Consider the following 22,522-nt stretch of genomic DNA (forward strand, 5'->3'; position numbering starts at 1 on the left):
CTTTCTAGAAGATTTTGGGTTAAGAAAACCATTTCAGATTTTACTCCTCTATCTTGCCTCCTGTATCCTCAAAACTAGAAAGACTTCCTGCTTCTGTGCTTGTATTGCTCTCTGAATCTAAAACTTTTCTCAGATGGATTAAAAAATGTTTAGGCAATAATCTCCATTAAAATCTTTGAAGGGAAAAAAAAAATTCATTCATTGATGGAGGAAGAAACATTGACAGAGTTCTCTGTTTCCTAGAGAAAAACATGACAAGTTGTTTCAAACTAACAGAATTTTTATAGGGGTTTCTGAAATTGAAATGGGGGTAATAGCAAATGGAAAAATACAAATGAAAAAAGAGCCAATCTTATAATTCTAGAAAAATTGGCAAGAAGGCTAATTTCTTAGCCACAGAATTAGTGTCAAAATCTTCCGTGAAAGGAAGGTTAAGGCTCAGCCCCTCAGTGATGACCGAGTAATACAACATGAGTTCTAGACCAACAAAGGATAGTATAACTGTTGCTTTTTTTTTTTTTTTTAATTTCTTTCGCTGAATCTGGATTACATATTAGCATTCTTGGGAATAGCGCTTGCTTCATATTAAAAGTCATCCTTAGATATATAAAAATTGAATTAGCAGGTATTAACCTACCAGATTTTATGGCTGTTTATCCCTCTGCTGTACTTCATAGTAGATGGCCTCAAAGAAAAGGACAGTTGACTACCCCAGTTCAAGTTCTGATACATCAAAAGTACTTAAAGGCCAAGCCAGCTCTATTGCTCTACTTTGAGCCAGGCCCCACAGGTTTTACCATAAAACACAAACCATCTTTATACCCACTGTTTACCTCACAAATCTCCTAAAGCACATGGAAGTAATGTGTTCTGTGCTAGATCTTAGAGGTAAAAGTTACCTAGAACAATTTCTCACCCAGCTAGCTACCTGCCAGCCCCACATAAGAAACTTATGATTTATTATATTTGAGAAAAGTAAGGTAGTTTTTAAAACTTCTTTATAATATATTGTAAACTTAACCTCCAAAATTAAAATTCTATTTCACTCATAATTGCTGGACATATTCTTTGACTTTCTGCATCTTAAAATCTCTTATAAACTGAACTCAAAGTCAAACCTTATAAAGTAAGAAAAAAAGCCTCAAGTCTTTCAAGGAAAACTGGGAAGAAAAAAGAAGAATAGGCCATTTGAAACCCAGCAAATGCAGATTAAAAAGGCAGCCTACCTTAATAAAACCAAGGAAATGCTATGCTTCAACATTAGTGTCATTGGTAATCACAAAGCCCTCTGGTTTCCAAACATTTATAAATAATCTAAGAAACTTATATACATATACACATCATATACACACAAATGTACTTACCTTAGGAATAGGATTCAGCAGAACTACACCTGACTTCTTAGTGATGACCTGTTTTGTTGTATAGTGATGATCTATAAGTTGAGGAATGTTTGAAAAACCAGTGCCTTCAAATCGATATAGATTCTGGAGAAAAAAAAAACAATAAAGAAGAATAAATATGAAGACATTGCTTCAGCAAGACTCCATTCAGTAATAAATTAAGTTCCACTAAGAAAAACTATTGTTGCACAACAATAGTGTGAATATACTTGATACTAGGATCAGATGGTAAAAGTAAAAATAAAAGATCACCATTTCCTCCTTATCAATACAGTAGTAATTGGTATTTCTATGGTGGGGTTATTCACACATTATTCTTTCACCAAAAGCACCTCGTCATCTTACACACCACTGACAAAGAAAGAAAATGCACAGTGACAAAACTACAAATATCGGCATGCTCAAATCTTGCACTTTGTGATTTCATAACATAGGATAAGTAACATTTTCTCAGACTCTGTCACATTCCCTTTCCCTGTATTTATATTTCAAATAGGCAAGCAGGTCATATGGATGAACTGATAGCAATACATTTAGCAAATAAAAAATATCTTACTGGTCACACCTTTCAATGCAGGAAGCACTGGAATCCAAAGTAATAGAATAAAAACTTCTGATAGTTCACAAAGGTTGCCCATATATATGCAGGTGATGTATACAGATACCAATATGAATGTGCTCTAAGAAAACTCTATGTTAAGAAATAAGAATATTTAAAGAGTACCTAAATTTGGATATTATTTATGTCACTGGAAGATTATTTTCTTAGTTAAAAGATAAAAAAAAATTAAGGTTCCTTTTCCATAGCAAAAAGTAAGATTCAATTTACCAGAATCTGATTTATATACCACCTTTAAATGGACATTTGTTTTATCAAGTAAGGAACAAACAGGAGTTAGTTTACTGTAAAACTAATCATAGAATATCATTCAATTCAGGGCAGGTTGTGTTAGAGTAAATTCAGGGCAACTGTTGATAAGTTGCCTGAAGAATTTTTGAATACACCGGCCAGACCTACTATGATATATTAACAATGATGCTTAAGAATATTTCATACTGAAGACACTAATCTATTATTAGTCATGCAATGTGCTAAGCAAGTTCTCTCAGCATTCAGTTTATTCATCGGTGAAACAAATAATATTTGGATCTCCTCAAAGAGTAAGTATGAGGCTTGACCAAGTATCAACATACAAACCCCTTTGCTCAGTATATGGCACTGGTACACGTTCAATTATTAAATCACTAAAGCAATAATAATCCTTGGGTTACAAAAATAATTCCATATCCAGATAAAGAAGAAGAAACTTAAAGTGTAAATTACCTTTTCTCAAGGAATAATCATTATCTGTAAATAATCAGATATACTGAAAGCCATTCTTACATTAAACTGATTAAAAAATAAAGAAATGAAAAAGTTCATAGATGTGTAATGCATAATAACAATAGTAACAATGGGGATATTTCAACCAAATATACAGTATTATATGCTTGAAAGTTGCGGAGAGTCAATCTTAAGCATTCTGACCATGCGTACAAGAAGAGTATTTAACATTAACTGTGAGGTGTTAATGGTTTTGATCCTGGTAATCATTTTACAATGTGTATCAAATCATCATGTTGTACACTTACATACAATTCTATTAGTCAATAATTACTGACAATTCATTCCCCCATAAAGTTAAAAATGTAGGGGCGCCTGGGTGGCTCAGTTGGTTAAGTGACTGCCTCCGCTCAGGTCTGATTCCTAGGGTCCTGGGATAGAGCTCCACGGGGCGAGAAGTTGGCTTCTCCCTCTCCTTCTGACCCTCCTCCCGGCTTAGGCTCTCTGTCTCAAATAAATAAAATCTTAAAAAAAAAATAAGTTAAAAACCCTATGTCTCTTCCCTTTGTCTTCCTTCTGTCTACTGTCAACATAGCATCAGGTGATCCTGTTACAGCAGATCATTCCATTACTTTGCTTATATTCTTACTTCCCTCAGAATAAATGCCAAAGTCCTTACTATGGTCTCTGAAACTCATCTGTCCTCTGTCATCTCTCTTACATCATCTCTTACCACTACCCACCCCTCTCCCAGCTTCCCTCCAGCCACATAATTTTAGTGAAACACACTATACACACTCCTTACTCAGGGAGTTTGAATTTGCTGCTTGAATAGTTCCTCAGATGGTCGTACGGGTAACGACCCTTACTTGCTCTCTTACTTGCTCCAGTCTTTCAGCATATGTCACCTTTTCAGTAAGGTCTTCTCTGACCACCCCATACAACATTCAATACTCCATTTTCTCGCCCCAACTAAACTAATCTCCCTTTTCTTACTGAAATTTTGCTCAGAACTTATAACCATCTAATATCATAGCTATTTTTCTTGTTTATTGTCTATTTCTTCCTCTAGAATGTAAGTTCATGAGTTAATAAATTTTTAACATCACAGTATTCCCATGGTTTAGAACAGTGCCTGACATGTACTGCCTGGATCAAAAAATACGTACGAATAAATGAAATATAATGCATATAAAATGAGTGTGAAGTTAAAGACACAAGTAAGATAACTCAACTTAGAAATGAATACTGAAAACACACACCCAAGCTCAAGACACTGAAGTATAATGTTCAACAGTAAGTAACATGATAAAATTCAGAGAATCAAATTTCAAATCAGCCACTAGTGTCATAATATAATGTCTTGTACAAAATTCTAAAACACTTGTATAACTAGAGAAACAGTGAATAGAATAATGGGAATTTTCATTTAAGAACATACCTGGATTTTAAGTTTAAAGAGAGTTTTCTGTCATTGACATAGTAATCATGATGGGTGAAGACAGTGAATACAAGGGATGATATAAGAAACTGGTTTCTAGCAATTATCATTTTAAAGCAATCAGTTCACATCAGTGAAGTTCTCAGAGTCCTAATTGTGCAAAACCAGTTAACTCGCTTTCTTAACTATGAAGATAAAGTAATGAATCTAAAAACAATGCTAAGATGACATATGCTTACCAAGTTCAGCTAAGCATCAAGCTAAGGTCAAGAGTAACACATTCAAGAAAACTGTTGAGGACTTGTTCCTTGATACTCTCAAAATTCCAAATATTAAAATTTGATCTTGTTACAAATCTGTATAAATTTCTTATAGCTCAGATGATAAGGTTTGGTTCACCAAAAAATGGATTCTTTTTTAAGTTTTCTACATGGCTGTGAAAATAATACAAATGAGAGAATCCAGACTAATCTTAAGTAAGACACTTTTCCTTGGAGCTACTAATGATCTCTTAAGTGAATTCCAAAAGAAGCAATAAAAAATAGTAGTAGAGAATAAATTTTTGCAAACTTCCACAAAGGTCATTTTGTTGATTGTCATTTGTATTACATGATTAAGCATCAAGTAATAGGTCATTAAAAAGTATGCATAGGGATCCCTGGGTGGCGCAGCGGTTTGGCGCCTGCCTTAGGCCCAGGGCGCGATCCTGGAGACCCGGGATCGAGTCCCACATCAGGCTCCCGGTGCATGGAGCCTGCTTCTCCCTCTGCCTGTGTCTCTGCCTCTCTCTCTCTCTCTCTGTGACTATCATAAAAAAATTTAAAAAAAAAGTATGCATAAAATATGATAATTCAAATTTTATAAAATAAAAATTATATAGATGCCTATAATTAGAATATATCAAAAAATACTCAAAGAATATACACTGAACCCATAAGGTGGTCTTATGAAAACATTTGCTACATCTAGAAGTTGTTTCTGAGTTATCACTGTGCTACTTAAGAATCATATGGATGAAAAACCCATAAAAAACAGCATCAGATTTTGTTGCTATACATACTTCCAGAGTACTATTATTATACAAAGAAGTCAGAACAGAATATGCATACAAAAATGAGATGGGGGTTCAATGAATGTAATGTGGGGGGTTACAATGAATGTAATCTGAAATCATATGCCTGAGAAGATCCCCTGAAAAAGAATTGAGAACAAGAAGGCTTAAGGAAAAGCAAGGGAGCAAGGAAGCAAATGAAAGAGAAAGAAGAAAGGAAAGAAGAAAGAAAGAAAGAAAGAAAGAAAGAAAGAAAGAAAGAAAGAAAGAAAGAAAGAAAGAAAGAAAGAAAGAAGAGAGAGAAAAGAAAAGAAAGAAAAAAAGAAAAAAGAAAAGAAAAGAAAGAAAAGAAGGAAGGAAGGAAGGAGGAAGGAAGGAAGGGAAAAAAAGAAGAAAAGAAAAGAAAAGAAAAGAAAAGAAAAGAAAAGAAAAGAAAAGAAAAGAAAAGAAAGAAAAGAAAAGAAAAGAAAAGAAAAGAAAAGAAAAGAAAAGAAAAAAGAAAGAAAGAAAAGAAAGGATTTCTCAAAGAGAAAAAAAGAAAGGATTTCTCAAAGAGGGCAGCTGAGATGCATAACCTAAATTTAAAAAAAAAAAAAAGCTAAATAAAACATTCCCTTTTTTTGGTAAAATACCTAAAAATGGAAACATAAAACATAAGCTTTAGCTTTCTCCAATAAAAACAGCACATGGAATACTTGTAAGTAACTCATTAAACCAGTACACAGGAAGGGTGGCTGGAGAGTTTGGGAAATCGTATTAATAAGGTTTCTTTCTTTTTTTTTTTTTTTATTAATAAGGTTTCTATATGTCTTTTCCTACTTAACTGTTACTCATTATTCAGATGTTGTCTCAAACTTAACTTCCTTAAGTTTCCCAGTCAAAAGCTTTTATAGCAATGTGCATCTACCTTACAGCTTATAATTATTACTTTACAGTTTATAATTATATATAACATGTGTGATTTACAAATGACTGTGGGCCTCCCTCCTAGATTATAGGCTCCACCATCGTATCCTTGGGCCTTAAAAGTACTCACTCAGTCTTTCCTGGAAATTAATGTTAATGAGCTTTTGTTAAGGCTTTAATTGTTAAGAAGAAAGTAAGTCCCCTAAGTCTTTAACTGTGTGTCAAGGGCACAAAAAATGATAACCTAGGGCAGTTTCTTTTGACTTCAAGGTACTTATCACCTCTTTTGGATACTTGAAGGGTAGGAGTAGAGTGATTAAAATAATTCAAAATATACAATGAGGCATAAACATGGGATGAACTGTCATTCAAACAAGTTTTGTTTTTTTAAATGTTTATTTTCTTTAATTTCAATCCATCAATATATAATGTATTATGAGTTTCAGAGATAGAGGTCTTCAGTGATTCATCAGTCCTATATAATATGCAGTGTTCATTACATCACATGCCCTCATTAATATCCATCACCCAGTGACCCCATCCACCCACCCTCCTCTACTCCAGTGACCCTCAGTTTGTTTCCTACAATTAAGAGTCTCTTATGGTTTGTCTCCCTCTCTGATTTCATCTTGTTTTATTTTTTCTTCTCTTCCCCTGGGGTCTTCTGTTTTGTTTCTTAAATTCCACATATAAGTGAGATCATATGATAATTCTTTCTCTGATTGACTTATTTTGCTTAGCATAATACCCTCTAATTCCAACTACATGGTTGCAAAAGGCAAAATTTCAATTTTTGATGGCTGAGTATTATTCCATTGTAGATAGGTGTGTGTGTGTATGTATAAATATATATCTTTTTTGGATCACTACATTTGTATCTTTGGGGTAAATACCCAGTAAAGCAATTGCTGGGTTGCAGCGTAGCTCTATTTTCAACTCTTTGAAGAACTTCTAGAATATTTTCCAGGATGGCTATACCAGTTTGCATTCCCACCAACAGTGTACAATGGTTCCCCTTTCTCGGCAACCTCGCCACCATCTGTCGTTTCCTAACTTGTTCACTTTAGCCATTCTGACTGGCGTGAGATTTTGATTTGTTTACAATTTTGATTTGTATCTTCCTGATGCCAAGTGATGTTGAGACTTTTTTCATGTGTCTGTTGGCCATCTGTAAGTCTTCTTTGGAGAAATGTCTGTTCACCCATTTCTTGATTGGATTGTTTGTTCTTTGGATGTTGAGTTTGATAAGTTCTTTATAGATTTTGGATACTACCTCTGTAGCTGATGAGGCATTTGCAAATATCTTCTCTCATTCTGTTGCCTTTTGGTTTTGTTGACTGTTTCCTTTGCTGTACAGAAGTCTTTTGTATCTAGATGAGGTCCAAATAGTTCATTTTTGCCTTTGTTTTCCTTGCCTTTGGAGATGTGTCTAGCAAGAAGATGCTGCAGCCAAGGTCATAGAAGTTGCTGCTTGTGTTCTCCTCTAGGATTCTAATGGATTCCTGTCTCACATTTAGGTCTTTCATTCTCAAACAAGTTTTGAATTTACTCACCTTCACTTAGTCTTCCTTAAGACTCATGGCATGAATTTAAAAATACATGTCGTTCAAAAAGCCTAGAGATTTTGACAACAATAGAACAAAGTAAACCTGTCTGGTACACGCAAAGACTAAATCTACCAGCTTGAAGTGGAATTCAGCACATAATAGACATCCAATAAATACCTGCTGAATGAATCAATGATTTAACAAATTGGGCTACCCAATTTCACACAATAATTAAAATCTCCACTTTTGGGTTATTTTTGTTTTATTGACTCATATTCCTGGGCCTTACACATTACTTGCTCAATTAGTATTTCCTGAATAAATGGATAAAGAAATAAAAGATTATGATATGCCATTACATAGAGGATTTTTTGTTTTATTCTAAAATATTCAATATTGTTATTTTTAATTCATCATCATATATTATTTCAAATTTCTTGGCTCAATCATCCTTAATTCTGCATCTTTAATATTTCCCTGTACATGAATTCTACCTGTCTCACCTAGTAGGTTTTAAGTTCACTGGGAAGCCATACATTTTTCAGTTTCATCTCCTTACACTGAATAACATGGTCCTTTGCAAAATGGGTCTTAGCAAATGCCTGTCATATAAATAAATGAGAGAAATATAACTTGGCATTTTTCCCTTAATAATAAGATCTTTCCAGAGCACTTCTTACTACATGTGTTTTTGTTTTATCATACACAACAATAAGGATTTGCATCTATATTTACTAAACAAATGGAATAAGGCTATTTGAATCTCTGAAAATCTATCAACATTTATGACACAAACAGTTTTAGAAACAAACTCTAAATATGTTTAGGTATAAACTCTGTTGTATCAAACACCCTAAACAGGCTAATAACTATGGAACAGGTCTGTACCTAAAGCCAGAATTACAATGAGATTCAGATACTCCTAGATATGCTTAATATATCTGACTTGATGAAATTAATATATTTAGTTCCAATAAAAAGTACAACTCTTCTTGCCTGAAGAGCTAAGACAAAAGATATTCTCTGCCACAATAGTAGAAAATGTAAAAATTCAAAGTATCTTTGTCCATCTTGATCATTCATAATGTTCACATAATGTTCACAGCATGCAGAGTTTCACAGCATGTTAAAAAGTAACTGTGATATGCATACAAAAAAACCCCAGCCTCAAAATAATTGCCATCCTACACTGCAGTTGACAATGTTGCTAAAAATACCATTATTTGTGATTGATGAATACCTCAAACCTAAATAAGTAAATTCTAAAACAACACTTTCATTACCATTTAAATTTCACAAATAAATCTCATGGAAACCAGAAAGACATTTTTTAAACTAATTTTTCCAATTACATGGATATTTCTTACAAAGTACATTTGTATTTTTTCAAAGTCATCAAACAATGGCAAAAATGCCTAATATTTGCATAGCACTTTATACCTTATAAAATATATATTTACTGATTTGCTTCCCACAATTATGATACAGGCTATTAACCCCATTACCTTCCAAACCACAGACTTTCTAAAGTGCCAAACTGGGATGAAATCCCAAGTCTTATGATACCAAGTTCAATGCTTTTTTCATGTTACTTGCTATTTTTCTCATTTTCTAAAATCTCATCTATCTTTATGTCTTCCTCTCTTAAGACACCTATCCCCTCATTTATGTACATCTTTTACAACCTACTTTAGATTATAAATTCCTTGATTGGACTCTAATAGGCAATCATTAAATATCTGATAATAAATTTCCCCATTTATTGGCTCTTTTCAGGCAACACGTATATGAGGAAGGAAATGGGATAATTTTAGCTCAAGGAAGATTCACCTACGCAAAATGAAAAAGAATTAAAAAGTCTCCAAAAAGTCTAGATCACCTTAAGACTCCTACTTTTAACTGAATGAAGAACTCAACATTATATAATGAGAATTAGCTAAATAAAATTAAGCATTAATGCCTGAGGCACTCACAGAAATACAAGCACTCTCATCTTTAACAGAGATCTTTGAAAAGTTTCAATGACAGAAGGAAGCTGAAAAAAATCTTCAAATGTGAACCTGCAAGTCTTATTTTCAGAATATATTATGCCGCTCATTTTAGTCACTTAAAACAAAATGGCAATATTAACGACAAATGATAATTTGCAAGTAGACCTTTTCCTTTTTGTTTTTAAGAATAGTAATTTAAATTCATACAGTTACATTTTAAACTGTAAGTGGTAATAAGGGGAATATCTCAGTCTTGTTTCATGTAAGACATATTTTTAAAATCGTAACTTTTAGAGCTTAGAAAATAGAGGGAGACACTCAAATTTTAGTTTATACTTTACGTAGGAATTTGCCTTCTACAATTTGCATACCATTTTATAATATTGCCAGCATGGTCATTGGTTGGAATAGGGAAGCTTATAAAATATAAAATATATTATAACTTAAAGACACACAATCCGTAACTTAAAGACACACAAATTAGAAAAGAGTTTGCCAAGGAAATGAGGAATGACATACTACTAGAAACAGTAGGTTGGATGTACGAACATAGGAAAATGTGATTATGAAGTTGAGGTCTGAATACTACACAAAATTAACAATGCTGTGAAAATTATAATACAAACTTTAATGGATTTATTCCTTTCAATCCATCTGAATGGCATCTATTTTCATTCAAATATAATTTCTATGTGTGAATATATGAAATGCCATTCTATACTCTGAAATGATCACTTTCACAGTATGTCAATTTTACCTCAGAATTATAAATAGATACATTCATATATACATGGAGAGAGATATGCAGATATAAACATATCTACCTAAAACCCTCTGATGTTTGTCTAATGATAATCGTTCAATCTTTTTGTAAGGTAATGAGTATCATTTGAGTGCCTGGACATAATGCTATTTGAAATGTTGGAGTAAAAAGTGACAAATAGAAGACTTCATATGCCAAGAATATTTAAAATTTCTCAGTGGGTAAAGTTAAACAAAATTTTGAGATTACTTTTCATCTGTTCAATGCTTAATCAAGAATATAACAAACTTAAGTAGTTTAGCAATACTTAAATAAATTTAAATAAGTAAATTAGTATTAAAACAGGCAAGGTGAATATTTCATATGATGAAATTTTTCATCATAAAGGGGGAAAACCTTAAACCAAAATTAATAATAAAGCTAATTCAACTATCACTGTCCCATTTATTAAGGAGTTTTATTATCCCTATTTAATAACATAATTCTTTTTTTTTTTTTAATAACATAATTCTTAAAAATCTCTCATGGTACATTTTTTATAGCAATTTCAAGGGCCAGTTTCTTTTGTTTTTGTTTTTGTTTTTTCAAGGGCCAGTTTCAAGAGCATAAAATTCATTACTAAATTTATCCAGAAAAGGGGCGGAAATTATGATAATCATATTTTTAAATGTTTTAATTTAAAATAGATTTATTTTTTTATTTTTTTATTTTTGTTTTTTGTTAAAATAGATTTAATGTTCACGTTTAACTTAAAATATTTTAAATGTTGGAGCGCCTGGGTGGCTCTGTTGGTTAACTGATCTCAGGAGTATGAGATCAAGACCCATGTTGGACTCTGTTTAGCTAGGAGTCTGCTTGAGATTCTCTTCCTCCCCCTGCTTGTGCTCTCTCTGTAAATAAATAAAATCTTTTAAGTTAAATTTGTAACAACTATTTTAATTTATAGCATCTTAAAACATGTATGTCCTTAATAAGATTAACATTTTAGTGAATTTTGGCATACTGTATTGAAGGAATTCAGAAAAAAGTAAAATTAAGTACTAAACTAAAGTATTATGGGCATTTATCACATACTATTCACCATTTTATTATAATTATACCATAATGAACAATATAAAAATATACATATAAACTAAATTGGAAACGTACATCAACAAATTGTATGATAAAGTGTCTCCTTTGTCCATCAGAATATACAGAAAGGACATATTCACCAGGTTTCCCATGACTCTCTCGCACCAAGAAGTCTCCTTGTTGTTTTAATAGATCTTGCGCTTCTATTCTGGGAATTGCACCGTGGTACCAGTCCTGTTCTGCCAAGGGCTTCTCACTTATGGGGATCGTATCAGAGAACTTGAACAAACATTGAGAAAAAAAATAATAATAAATTAGATAAAATAGGAATTCTTCCTGGTAAAATTCATAGCAATTATAAATACTTCTTACATTTGCTCCTCCTTTTAAATCAACCAATTAAAAGTTTCAGGATGAATCTGAATTTTTCTTAATTCTCAAAGAAAATATCTCCTGGAATATTGGTGCTGAAGTTTAGCTCAAATACATATCTTTCAGTACTTTGAGTTTGTTTATCCTACCTATCATACATAGATGCACACAAAATTAGCATTTATTGTTAGAATTTATAGTCTTATTCACCATATTATAAAAGAAATCCATATATTTAAAATTTACCAACCAGAGGATTACGGTAAAAGGGCATATTACCAGAGAATGGTCACAAAACAATTTCATTTTTATTTAAATTAAAAGTTAATTATTTTTATGGAATAAACTTGCAGTGACACAGGCTATAGACTGCCCATGTCCTCTGTTCCAGAAGCAACATCTACGATTTCATCTGATGCTGCCCTGCTTCTTGCCTTCCCCTTCCCAGTCTTACCCTCATTCCCCCAACTTCCTTAGCCATTACCACTGCCACATGGCTGGTCCTGATCCTGTACAGCAATGGACAATAAAGCCTTAGGAGAAACAGCAATCATTGAAAATCACCAATGTGAAATTATAAACACGTGGCAAAAACAAGAGAGGACTATAAGCTATGACCATGGCAGAAAAAGCAAATTATCTGTTATTTTAGGAGGCCACATGCTAATACCAAGGGAGCTAGTTATATTTCCTTGAAATGTTTCTAACTGATCATAGATGGAAACCTATTTTCTAGGTAAGAGTAAAAAGTTTGTTTTCATCATCCAAAGAACTAAATTGCTCCAGATGGTTAAGAGTACCATATGGCTAAGCTACAATAATGTGCACTAACTCTTAAGATACTTAGAATACAATATGCACAATGTCTCATGAGAAAGTAGTTTATAAAAAAAAAAAGTAGTTTATAAATTGGAGAAATTAGAATTAATAATAAATGAAAGGCAAATATTCATACATAGGGTTTCTCAGGCTGATATCATGAACTCTATATAGGGACAAAGTATATGACATCTTTGTGGTAAAAGAAAACTAGTTCTGAAGAAAGCCTTCTTGTTTTGCACCACTAAAAAGGCCCAAAACTTACTGGTCAAAGTTCCATTTTACAAGTTATAATCCTATTGATTTAAAAAAAGAACCTTGAAAAATCCCAAATGGGCTTCAAAGAAGTTTTGGTTTTTACTTCTTCCATTTATGATACATTTAATTCTTTAAATATATACATGGTGTGACTTACACAGAAGTTTTTTGTAAACTAATAAGCCTTTTCTTTTAGTACTAATCATGATAAATATAATATTTCAAAGAACTTTTAAATCCAAAAGTGGATTTAAAGAAGAAATTATATAGAGGAACCAGTCGCAAGTATGAAGTAAAAACAAATGCATAATTTACACAAAATTAACTTTTTATGTATACTGATACCAATGGTTTATAATTCTTAGTCAGTTATTAAATATAGCCTTTTCAAAATTTTATCACACTGTATCTCACTATAACAAATACCAAATTTTTTATATAATAGAAATATTTCCAAGAGTTGTCAATGGCAAAAGTGTTTAATTGATTTTTTTTCTTAGAAAAAAAATCAATAAAATAAGAAATTCAATGTCACCTCCTTGCAAAGAACTTGTTTTCATCATTATCTTTCAAGAAGGTTACATATTAGAAAGGTGTCACAAACAAGGATGTCATGTGCTTGATTTCTTGTCCTATTCAACCTATCCTCCCAAATGTTGATTTATTTAGTACAGTAAAATGGAGAGCCTAGAGAATTCATTAAGTCAGAAGGGCATTTGAAGTACAAAAGCTCAGCTAACACAGAGAAAATCATTTAAGGATTTGAATGTGAGGAATTTGTTTGGAGGGGAAAAAAAAATCATCGCGAAAAAACATCTGTATCTATTTGTTTGCTTTAAAAAAGAAGTGAATGGGAAGGAACTTACATTATTTTATCACAGGGATTACACCTCAGTTCTCTGGATTTATTAGTTTCTTTGAAATAGAAATCTGTTGTTACCAGCTCCTACACAATACCGTTACAAAGTATAAGCTGAGGGCGCCTGGGTGGCTCAGTCAGTTGAGCATCCATCCAACTCTCGATTTTGGCTCATTTTGGCTCAGGTCATGATCTAAGGGTTGTGAGATCGAGCCCCACATAGAGCTCCGCACTCAGTGCAAGTCCACTTGTCCCTCTCCCTGTGAACTGCTCATCTGCACAAGTGTGCACATTCTCTCTCTCTCTCTCTCAAATAAATATAATCTTTAAGAAGTGTAAGTTGAACAGTTTGTGAGTATATGTGTGCATACACGCATGTGCACACACATACACAGGGAAAGGCCCTATATAGGCCCTGTCTGGGTCTATCAGGTTTTACAGAGATTTCCCTGCAAGCATTGGAGGGAACATTTTTATGAACATGTTGTCAATTAAATTCCAACACAATTCTGCAAGCTTATTAGTAATAGAATGTAGAATGGATCAGCAACAAAATCCAACATCCCAAGAGCCACCATAATTACATCAAAAAGGAAATGAAGCTTCTTACTTCAAATATTGTATCTTTCTAATGCTCAGTAGGGAAAGATTTTTCCTTGTCAGGAAGTTACCTAAGATTATTGCCCAAGATATGGGGGGAGGGGTTCCTTTTTGAAGTTATAGTTAATCTAACACAGTTTATTAGTTGTACTTAATAAGACAAGCTTTCCTCATTGACTGGGCTAGCTGTTTAGCTCTTTTCCCTGGGTCTTGTTCTTAAAGAACATTCCAGTAAAAACATATCGGGCTTAGTGAAATAAAAAGATTCACTTAAGTGAAGAGGCAATGAGGAGTCAATACTAGAAAATAAAAATATTTGGGGGGAAGGTGGAGAATATGGGCCTATTTTTTTTATCCTCATTCAGCTTAATTTCCAAGTATGTAATGAAAATCTGTATGCCTTTATTTTTTTTTTAAAGATTTAATTTATTTGAGAAAAAGGAGCAGGGAGAGGGGTCAAGGGGAGAGGGACAGGAGGGAGAGAGAGAATCTCAAGCAGATTCTGCACTGAGAGGGGAGCCTGATATGGGGCTCCATCTTACAACCGTTGAGAGATCATTACCTGAGCCCAAACCAAGGTCAGATACTTAAGCAACTTAGCCACCCAGGTTCTTCCATTTGTATATATATATCAGGGACACCTGTGTGGCTCAATCAGTGGAGCATGTGACTCTTGAGCTTGGGGTTGTAGATTCAAGCCCCACTTTGAGTATAGAGATGACTTGAAAAAAATAAAATCTTGGGGCACCTGGGTGGTTCAGTCAGTTAAGCATCCAACACTTGATATCAGCTCAGGTCATGCTCTCAGGGTTCTGGGATCAAGCTCCACGTCTGGCTGCATGCTCTGCACAGAGTCTACTTGAGATTCTCTCTTTCCCTCTCCCTTTGCTCCTCCCCCACTTACACACACAGTCTCAAATAAATAAATAAAATCTTTATCTTTAAAAGTAATAAAATAAAATTTTAAAAAATCAAACTCTGAATTCTATGAAAATCAGGCACAAATAAATGATTAGAAAAAAAACCCGAAAATATAACAGTATGGAAATATATAAGTAAACCCTTCAAGGAGCTTGAACAAGCTGAATAAAACTTCCATATCAACATAAAAAAGTTTTTATGAATTTTTATTACCCATAAAAATGACATTTAATTCTCTTTTCTATTCTCATATAAATTTAGTCATTAATTTTATAGTCTAAGTAAACAATTATTTCAAATCTAGTTTAATATTATACTAGGGTGAAAACAAGCAATTCCAGATTTTAAGCATTTCGAAAAAATTGTGTAAAGACCTCTTCAATTTTAAAGCTATGTATCACTGGGAAATTCTAGATTAGGAATCAAATATATTAGAATTAGAAGTAAGAGAATCACCTCCTTGCAAAACATTGGAATAGTCTATTGAATAGGAATCGGCCTGGTGGTGGTAAAAGCTATTTTCAGTGAAAGGAAAATGTAATCATAGGTAGAAAGCATATTTTCTACCATTTAGGTTTTGGTAGTTGAACAAATACTTAACATAAAATGAGAACGTGAATTAATAATGTTCTTCTTGCTATATTTTTCAAAATTTCTAAGTAACTCCTTCTTAAATTAATGGAACGAGTTAATTCTTAAAACAATGAAAAATAAAAAATATTCTAGATATTTGATCTTCATGATCATTGCCTCAGGCTAGACAAAGGATGTAAATTAAACAGTGTTTTGTCTTTAAGAGGTCCTAAGGCCTATCTGTAATTCTACAAATTCTAATATTTTTAGCAATAAAATAGAACTGATCATTGTTTTATGTACTGATATCTTAGGAAAAACAAAGATACTTCATCTACTCTTTATTTTCCACAAATAAACTAGCAACAAAGCTCTTATTCATAAATTTCTTGATTAACAATTTGTTGTACTTTTTGAGAACCTGAGTTTGTTTAGTCTTAGCTATAATATAACTTTCTTCCAGCACAATAACTATGTAGAATTACATGCTGATTAGAGATCTGCATTCTCATACAATTCTTTCCAAAACTTTACCTAAAAAGATAGACAAGTAAGCCAAACTCAGATACCTTACTTCCACAACTTTCCATTTCCTTGACTGCCCTTTTGTATACCTTCTTGGATCTCTCACAGAGACACTCCCTCTAGCAAAGCATATCTGCTTAAAAGTTTTTGTTTTTAGCTTAATGCCTCTGCTTTTTCCTATACCTTCTGGTTTCCTCTGGCTTTGTCTTTTTTTTTTTTTTTTCTTGCCTCTTTAGTTCCCTCTTTTCTTTATTAATAATCATTTTCTTTTTTCACTTTATTATTTTTATCCATTTACTTTTTCCAATTGTATTTGTGACTCTCATTCAACCTCTCTCATCTGATCGTTTCACTCCATGTTTTCTACAGTTTTCTTTCTTTCAGTAGCAAATAGTCTTTCCTTAAAGGGGATTTATTTAAGCTTGACAGTATTATATATAAAATGTGCCACAATGTCAATAATAACACATTTTAGTCAGTTAACTTTAACAGTGCTAATTTCATGTTACACATATCAAATGAAACTATTATTAATTATTGTAAGGAGTCATATCTCAATAAATTTAAACATTTATCAGTAAGTTGGGATTTCTGGTGAAGAATACATTATCATTTGGACATGATCAGATCATTTGTTTTAAGCATTTGATTAAACAACTAAAAGAATAGATGTACTCCCTATACAGTAAAATTACTGGTTGCAGAAAATAAACCCAATGAGCCTTTCTTAAAAATTATGTATGATAATGCTAATGATTCAAAAATAGCAATTCTGAGAATATTTAGTTTTCCTGAACATGACTAACTACATAGAGAATGCAGTGTACATATGGTAGTGAGATGATACAAGAATTTTTATTTTTATTTTCCTTTATTTCTCATTTCTTCTACACTCTAGTGTCTGAGGAGTGGAAGTGGCTAGAAAGAGAGGAGGTAAGTTAAAATCTTAAGAATAAAGAAAGACAATGAAGATTTAAAATATATAATATTTAACCTGAATTTAACAACATGTCTTGTTAAAAGAAGTACAATGTTGCTTTCTGCTAGGCTTGAAGAATACTAAAATCCATAAGTAGTTTATTATGCATGAAAAGAACTACATTTCCCTATGCCAACAAGAGAAGCCAAGCATTTTAATACTAACATCACATGATGTACAACTTAAACATAGCTGCGTTATAATTTTCAAATTTTCTAAAGAGAAGTAAGCCAGCTAAACTTATTTACTATATTATTCCATATAATGGAAGCATATCTTTATTCTCCATTTTTTTTTCAAAATTCAAGTACAGTGATTCTAAAACTGAAATAACATATATGCCAATACAATATAGAAAAATATGATTTTTAAGGAAATAAGAGTTAAATAATTGTTAAATAATTAAATTATTATTCTTTATTATATGTATTATATTATTTATTGTATTACTATATATTATTAATCATATTATTATTATTATTCAGTTAAATAATGAAGCATGTAGCCCAACATGGGGCTCAAATTCATGACCCTGAGATCAAGACTTGAGCAGACATCAAGAGTCAGATGCTTAACCAACTGAGCCATCCAGACGCCCCAAGAGTTTAATAATAATTCTTCTAAGGTCTTAAGAACAATTATTTGGACAAGGTGTGCTTTATTCTGATTTTAAAGAATGTTTTTCAAAGAGTGCTACTATAAGAAAGGTGTTACCACTCCACAGAGCAGTAATACAACTAGGAGCCACCAGGGGCTGTGAGATGGAGCAAGTTGTTTGCTCAACCACGTACTTAGAAATTCTTCAGTAAAAGATGGCTCTGAGAAAGGGAAGTATTCTTGACATGACTAGATGTCATTGAATAGAATGTGGCTTGAAAGACTTCCAATGGAAATGGATATACATGATTACCAGTAGGCTCCCAGATTATGCCAGTAATCCTAAAACCTCTAGCCCTGACTTCAGAAGCAGTCTCTGAGAAGTAGTTCTCAAAGCGAATTTATGGCCTCTCGCAGCACAGGAAGATGCTGGATATAGAGTAGTTCTTGGAGCCCAGAGGTAGTAATGAAAGGTTATTTAAGCCTTTTACTATATTGGAAAAAAGCCCACATTCTAGGAGCTGTTAAAACATTTAAAAACTACTCAGATCATAACAAAAAATATTATAAATCTACCACCTGATACACCATATTCGATTAAAGCCAAATTCATGTATCATCTGATTACCTGATATTCTCCTTCCATCAAGGTCAAAGTATTCCATGACTGCCTTCAAATAGGCTCTACATTTTAGCCCCACTATTAAAAATGTTGAAATAAATAGCTATGACAAGTCCAATGGAAATAATATTAAGATTAATTCTAGTTTCATTTCCCTATGTATACTGGAATTAATTGCCTTCTTTTATCTAAAATTATGCTTTAAAGTTTCAATTTTTATATGTTCATTTGAATGAAGAAACAGGGATTTCATAGTTGTTGCTTTTTTTAAGATTTTAAATTACATATGTTTCCACATATAAAAGAATGGATCTGGACCTCTGTCGTGCACCATATACAAAAATTAACTGATACTGAATCAAAGGCCTACATGTATAAGCTAAAACTGTAAAACACTCAGAATGAAATAAAGGTGAAAATTTGGATGGTCTTGCATTAAATGGTGGGTTTTTAAATATGACACCAAAAACATGTGCCATTAAAGAAAAATAGATAAACTGGACTTTGCCAAAAACTTCTGTCAAATGGCATTATCAAGAAAGTGAAAAGACAATCCATAAAATGAGAAAAAAAAATTGCAAAGTATGTATGTGTTAAGGGGCCTGTATCCAAAATATATAAAGAACTCTTACAACTCAAGAATTAAAAAGCGACTCAATTAGAAGTGTTCAAAGAAAATGAACAGTCATATCTCTGAAGAACATACACAAATGACTAATAAGTACATGAAAAGATGCTCAACATTAGTAGTCAGTAGGAATATGCAAATAAAAGATGTATCACTTCACATCCACTAGTATGAATATAATTTAAAAAAAACGGAAAACAACAACATTGTAGAGAAATTAAAACATGTGTATACTGCTAGTGTAAATGTAAAACACCAAACTACTGTGGAAAAATGTTTGGCAGTTCCTCAAAAACTTAAACACAGAATCACCACATGACCTAGGAGTTCTCAGGTATACAACAGAGTGAACTGAAAATACACGTCCCCATAAAAACTTGAACAGCCATGTTCACAGCATCATTCATATTCATATTATTATTCATAATAGGCAAAAAGTGGAAACAACCCAAATGTCCATTACAAAAGATGACTTTTCTTCCAAGTCATCAAAACCGGTCCTCATAGTCTCTAGAATATATCATAGATGTCTAATCAAGCTTCCTATACTTTATTTTGAAGATCAAATCATAAACCAAGTCCTATGAACTACTATTTATCTGTGAAGTTATAAATCATTAACTTAAGAAAACAAGATTAGGATATGAGTCTTAAAAGAGATTTATTCCGTCATATAGTTTTTGCCTAAAACTATTTTTAATTCTGTATTTGCTATTTACACTTGGGTAAACAATATGTGATAAATTCATGAATAGAACATTATTCAGTGATAAAAAGGGATGAAGTGCTGTTACATGCGACAACACAGATGAACCTTGAAAACATTACACTGATCAGGAAAAAACAGGCACAAAAGGTCACATATTATATGATTCTATTTATCTGAAATATCCAGAAGAGGTAAATCCTTAGGGATCAAAAGTAGATTAGTGAATGCCAGAAAATTGGAAAAGGAGGGAAATAAGGCTAACCACTACTAGGTATGGAGAATCTTATTGGGGAGATTAAAATGTTCCAGAAGTAGACAGCACAGATGGTTGCACAACATTGTGAGTACACTAAAAACCATTAAGTGTACACTTTAAATGATGAATTTCATAGTATGTGACATGTATCACCATAAAATATTTTAAATATGGGGCCCCTAGATGGCTCAGTGGTTGAGCGTCTGCCTTCAGCTCAGGTCATGATCCTGGGGTCCTGGGATCAAGTCCCACATTGGTCTCCCTGCAAGGAGCCTGTTTTTCCCTCTGCCTATGTCTGCCTCTGTCTCTTATGAATAAATAAATAAAATCTTTTAAAAAATATTTTAAATATGCTTAACTATATCATTTTGGCAAGGTTTTTTTTCTATTTTTTTATAGAGAAAAATATTGTTTAGAGCAATAAAAAAATTCTATTTTACATGTACAAAGTTAGAATTCTCTAAAAAATACTATATTGTGTCAGAAAAGAATTTTAATTATGATTAGTCTCTAAATTGTTATGCTTCTTAGATTATCATACTTAACACCTGAAACCTTTACATTCATAAACAAGACCCAAGACCTCAATTACCTGTGTCTTTGAGGGAGAAATCCTTTCTCCAAATACAAGGATACCTAATGATTTAGAGAAAAAGCTGTGTACATTTATTTACAGTGAACAATAGTGTTATAAACTATACACCACCCCAGTCTTTTTGGTTCACGAGATTTCGAAATAAATCAGGAAATACCAAGGAGCACTTAACTGATAGAAGCAATGATGGCCTACAGCATGAAGATACAAATAGACCAAACTGGGCATTGAAGTGAACGTTCTCTAGAATCCTCAGTTACAGAGGGAACATTTTCCTGGACAAAATGGGCATTTCATAGCTTTGAGGATATTGATAATTTATGAAAAATAGATTGCAACATATATTTGAATGAGGTACATACTTTGTGGGAAAGGCACTTCATTTCAGCTAAAAGCATCCCAGGTTATCAGGAAAATGAACAAGCAAACATTGAGAGTGTTATCCCTTTTCCACTATCATCGAATTCTTATTTGTCTGTCGCTGGCTAAAATCTGAAGCTCTAAATTCCATTCTCTCCTAATTTTTTTAAAAGATTTTATTTATTTATTTATTTATTTATTTATTTATTTATTTATTTATTTATTTATGAGAGACACAGAGAGAGGCAGAGACACAGGCAGAGGGAGAAGTAGGCTCCAGCCCAACGTGGGACTCGACCCCGGGACCACCGGATCACACCCCGAGCCAAAGGCATATGCTCAATAGCTCAGCCACCCACGCGTCCCCCATTCTCTACTAATTTTACACCTGGGAATAAAGGTGAAGATAACCTGAATTTATAATAGGCCTTCATGCTCAAGTATTTACAAGAGTTGACTACAGAAAAATCAAGTGGGGAAACACCTTCCATGAATTAGTCCACAAATAAACTGCTACTAGTCACTGGCACAAAGACCTCCGACTAAGTGAAATAAAGGTGAGTTAATGACAACTCAATGATGTCATGTGTTTCACTGACTTATTTCAATGCTAAATAATTTTATGAAGCGCAAACTGAGGTATCCGAACATTTTAAGAACTGATTTTCTTTTTTTTGAAGAACACATTTGAACATTTCCTTTCAGGAACTATTTTTCTCTTTTGTAAAAACTTTGAGTATTTCTTTTCTAGAACTCTTTTTCTTTTCTTCTAAGTCATGAAAACCTGTCCTCGGGATCCCTGGGTGGCGCAGCGGTTTGGCGCCTGCCTTTGGCCCAGGGCGCGATCCTGGAGACCCGGGATCGAGTCCCACATCGGGCTCCCGGTGCGTGGAGCCTGTTTTCCCTCTGCCTGTGTCTCTGCGCCTCTCTCTCTCTCTGTGACTATCATAAATAAATTAAAAAAAAAAAAAAAAAAAAAAAGAAAACCTGTCCTCATAGTCTCTAGAATATGTCACAGGTGCCTAATCAAGCCTCCTATACTTTATTCTGAATGTAAAATCATAATAAACCAAGTCCTATGCACTACTATCTATCCGTGAAGTTATAAATCATTAACTTAAGAGAACAAGATTAGGATATGAGCCTTAAAAGAGATTTACTGTCATATAGTTTTTGCCTAAAATTATTTTTATTTTCGTATTGGCTATTTAATGCCACAGGAGACGGTCTGCATCAGTTCACAGCCCTTCCCTGTTCCCATTAAACACTTCTGGAGGCCAGAAGTGACCATAGGAGCACCAAAGGCTAACACTGAAGGAGAAAATCTCTCATGTTAAAATATAATTTTC

The 22,522-nt window shown here is 33.0% G+C and overlaps 1 protein-coding gene across 11 annotated transcripts in view; it reads right to left on the reverse strand.

The window, feature by feature from the left end:
- FER (FER tyrosine kinase) overlaps positions 1–22,522 on the reverse strand; it is a 434,062-nt gene that overhangs the window by 224,645 nt on the left and 186,895 nt on the right. For all 11 annotated transcript variants that reach the window (XM_077861808.1, XM_077861843.1, XM_077861834.1 and 8 more), the window contains 2 exons: positions 11,576–11,779; positions 1,365–1,487 (listed from right to left, as the gene is read on the reverse strand). In XM_077861808.1, the coding sequence (XP_077717934.1) occupies positions 1,365–1,487; positions 11,576–11,779 (327 nt within the window). The remainder of the gene's footprint in view (positions 1–1,364; positions 1,488–11,575; positions 11,780–22,522) is intronic.

Source organism: Canis aureus, chromosome 2, assembly GCF_053574225.1.
Source record: "Canis aureus isolate CA01 chromosome 2, VMU_Caureus_v.1.0, whole genome shotgun sequence".
Taxonomy (NCBI): Eukaryota; Metazoa; Chordata; class Mammalia; order Carnivora; family Canidae; genus Canis; species Canis aureus.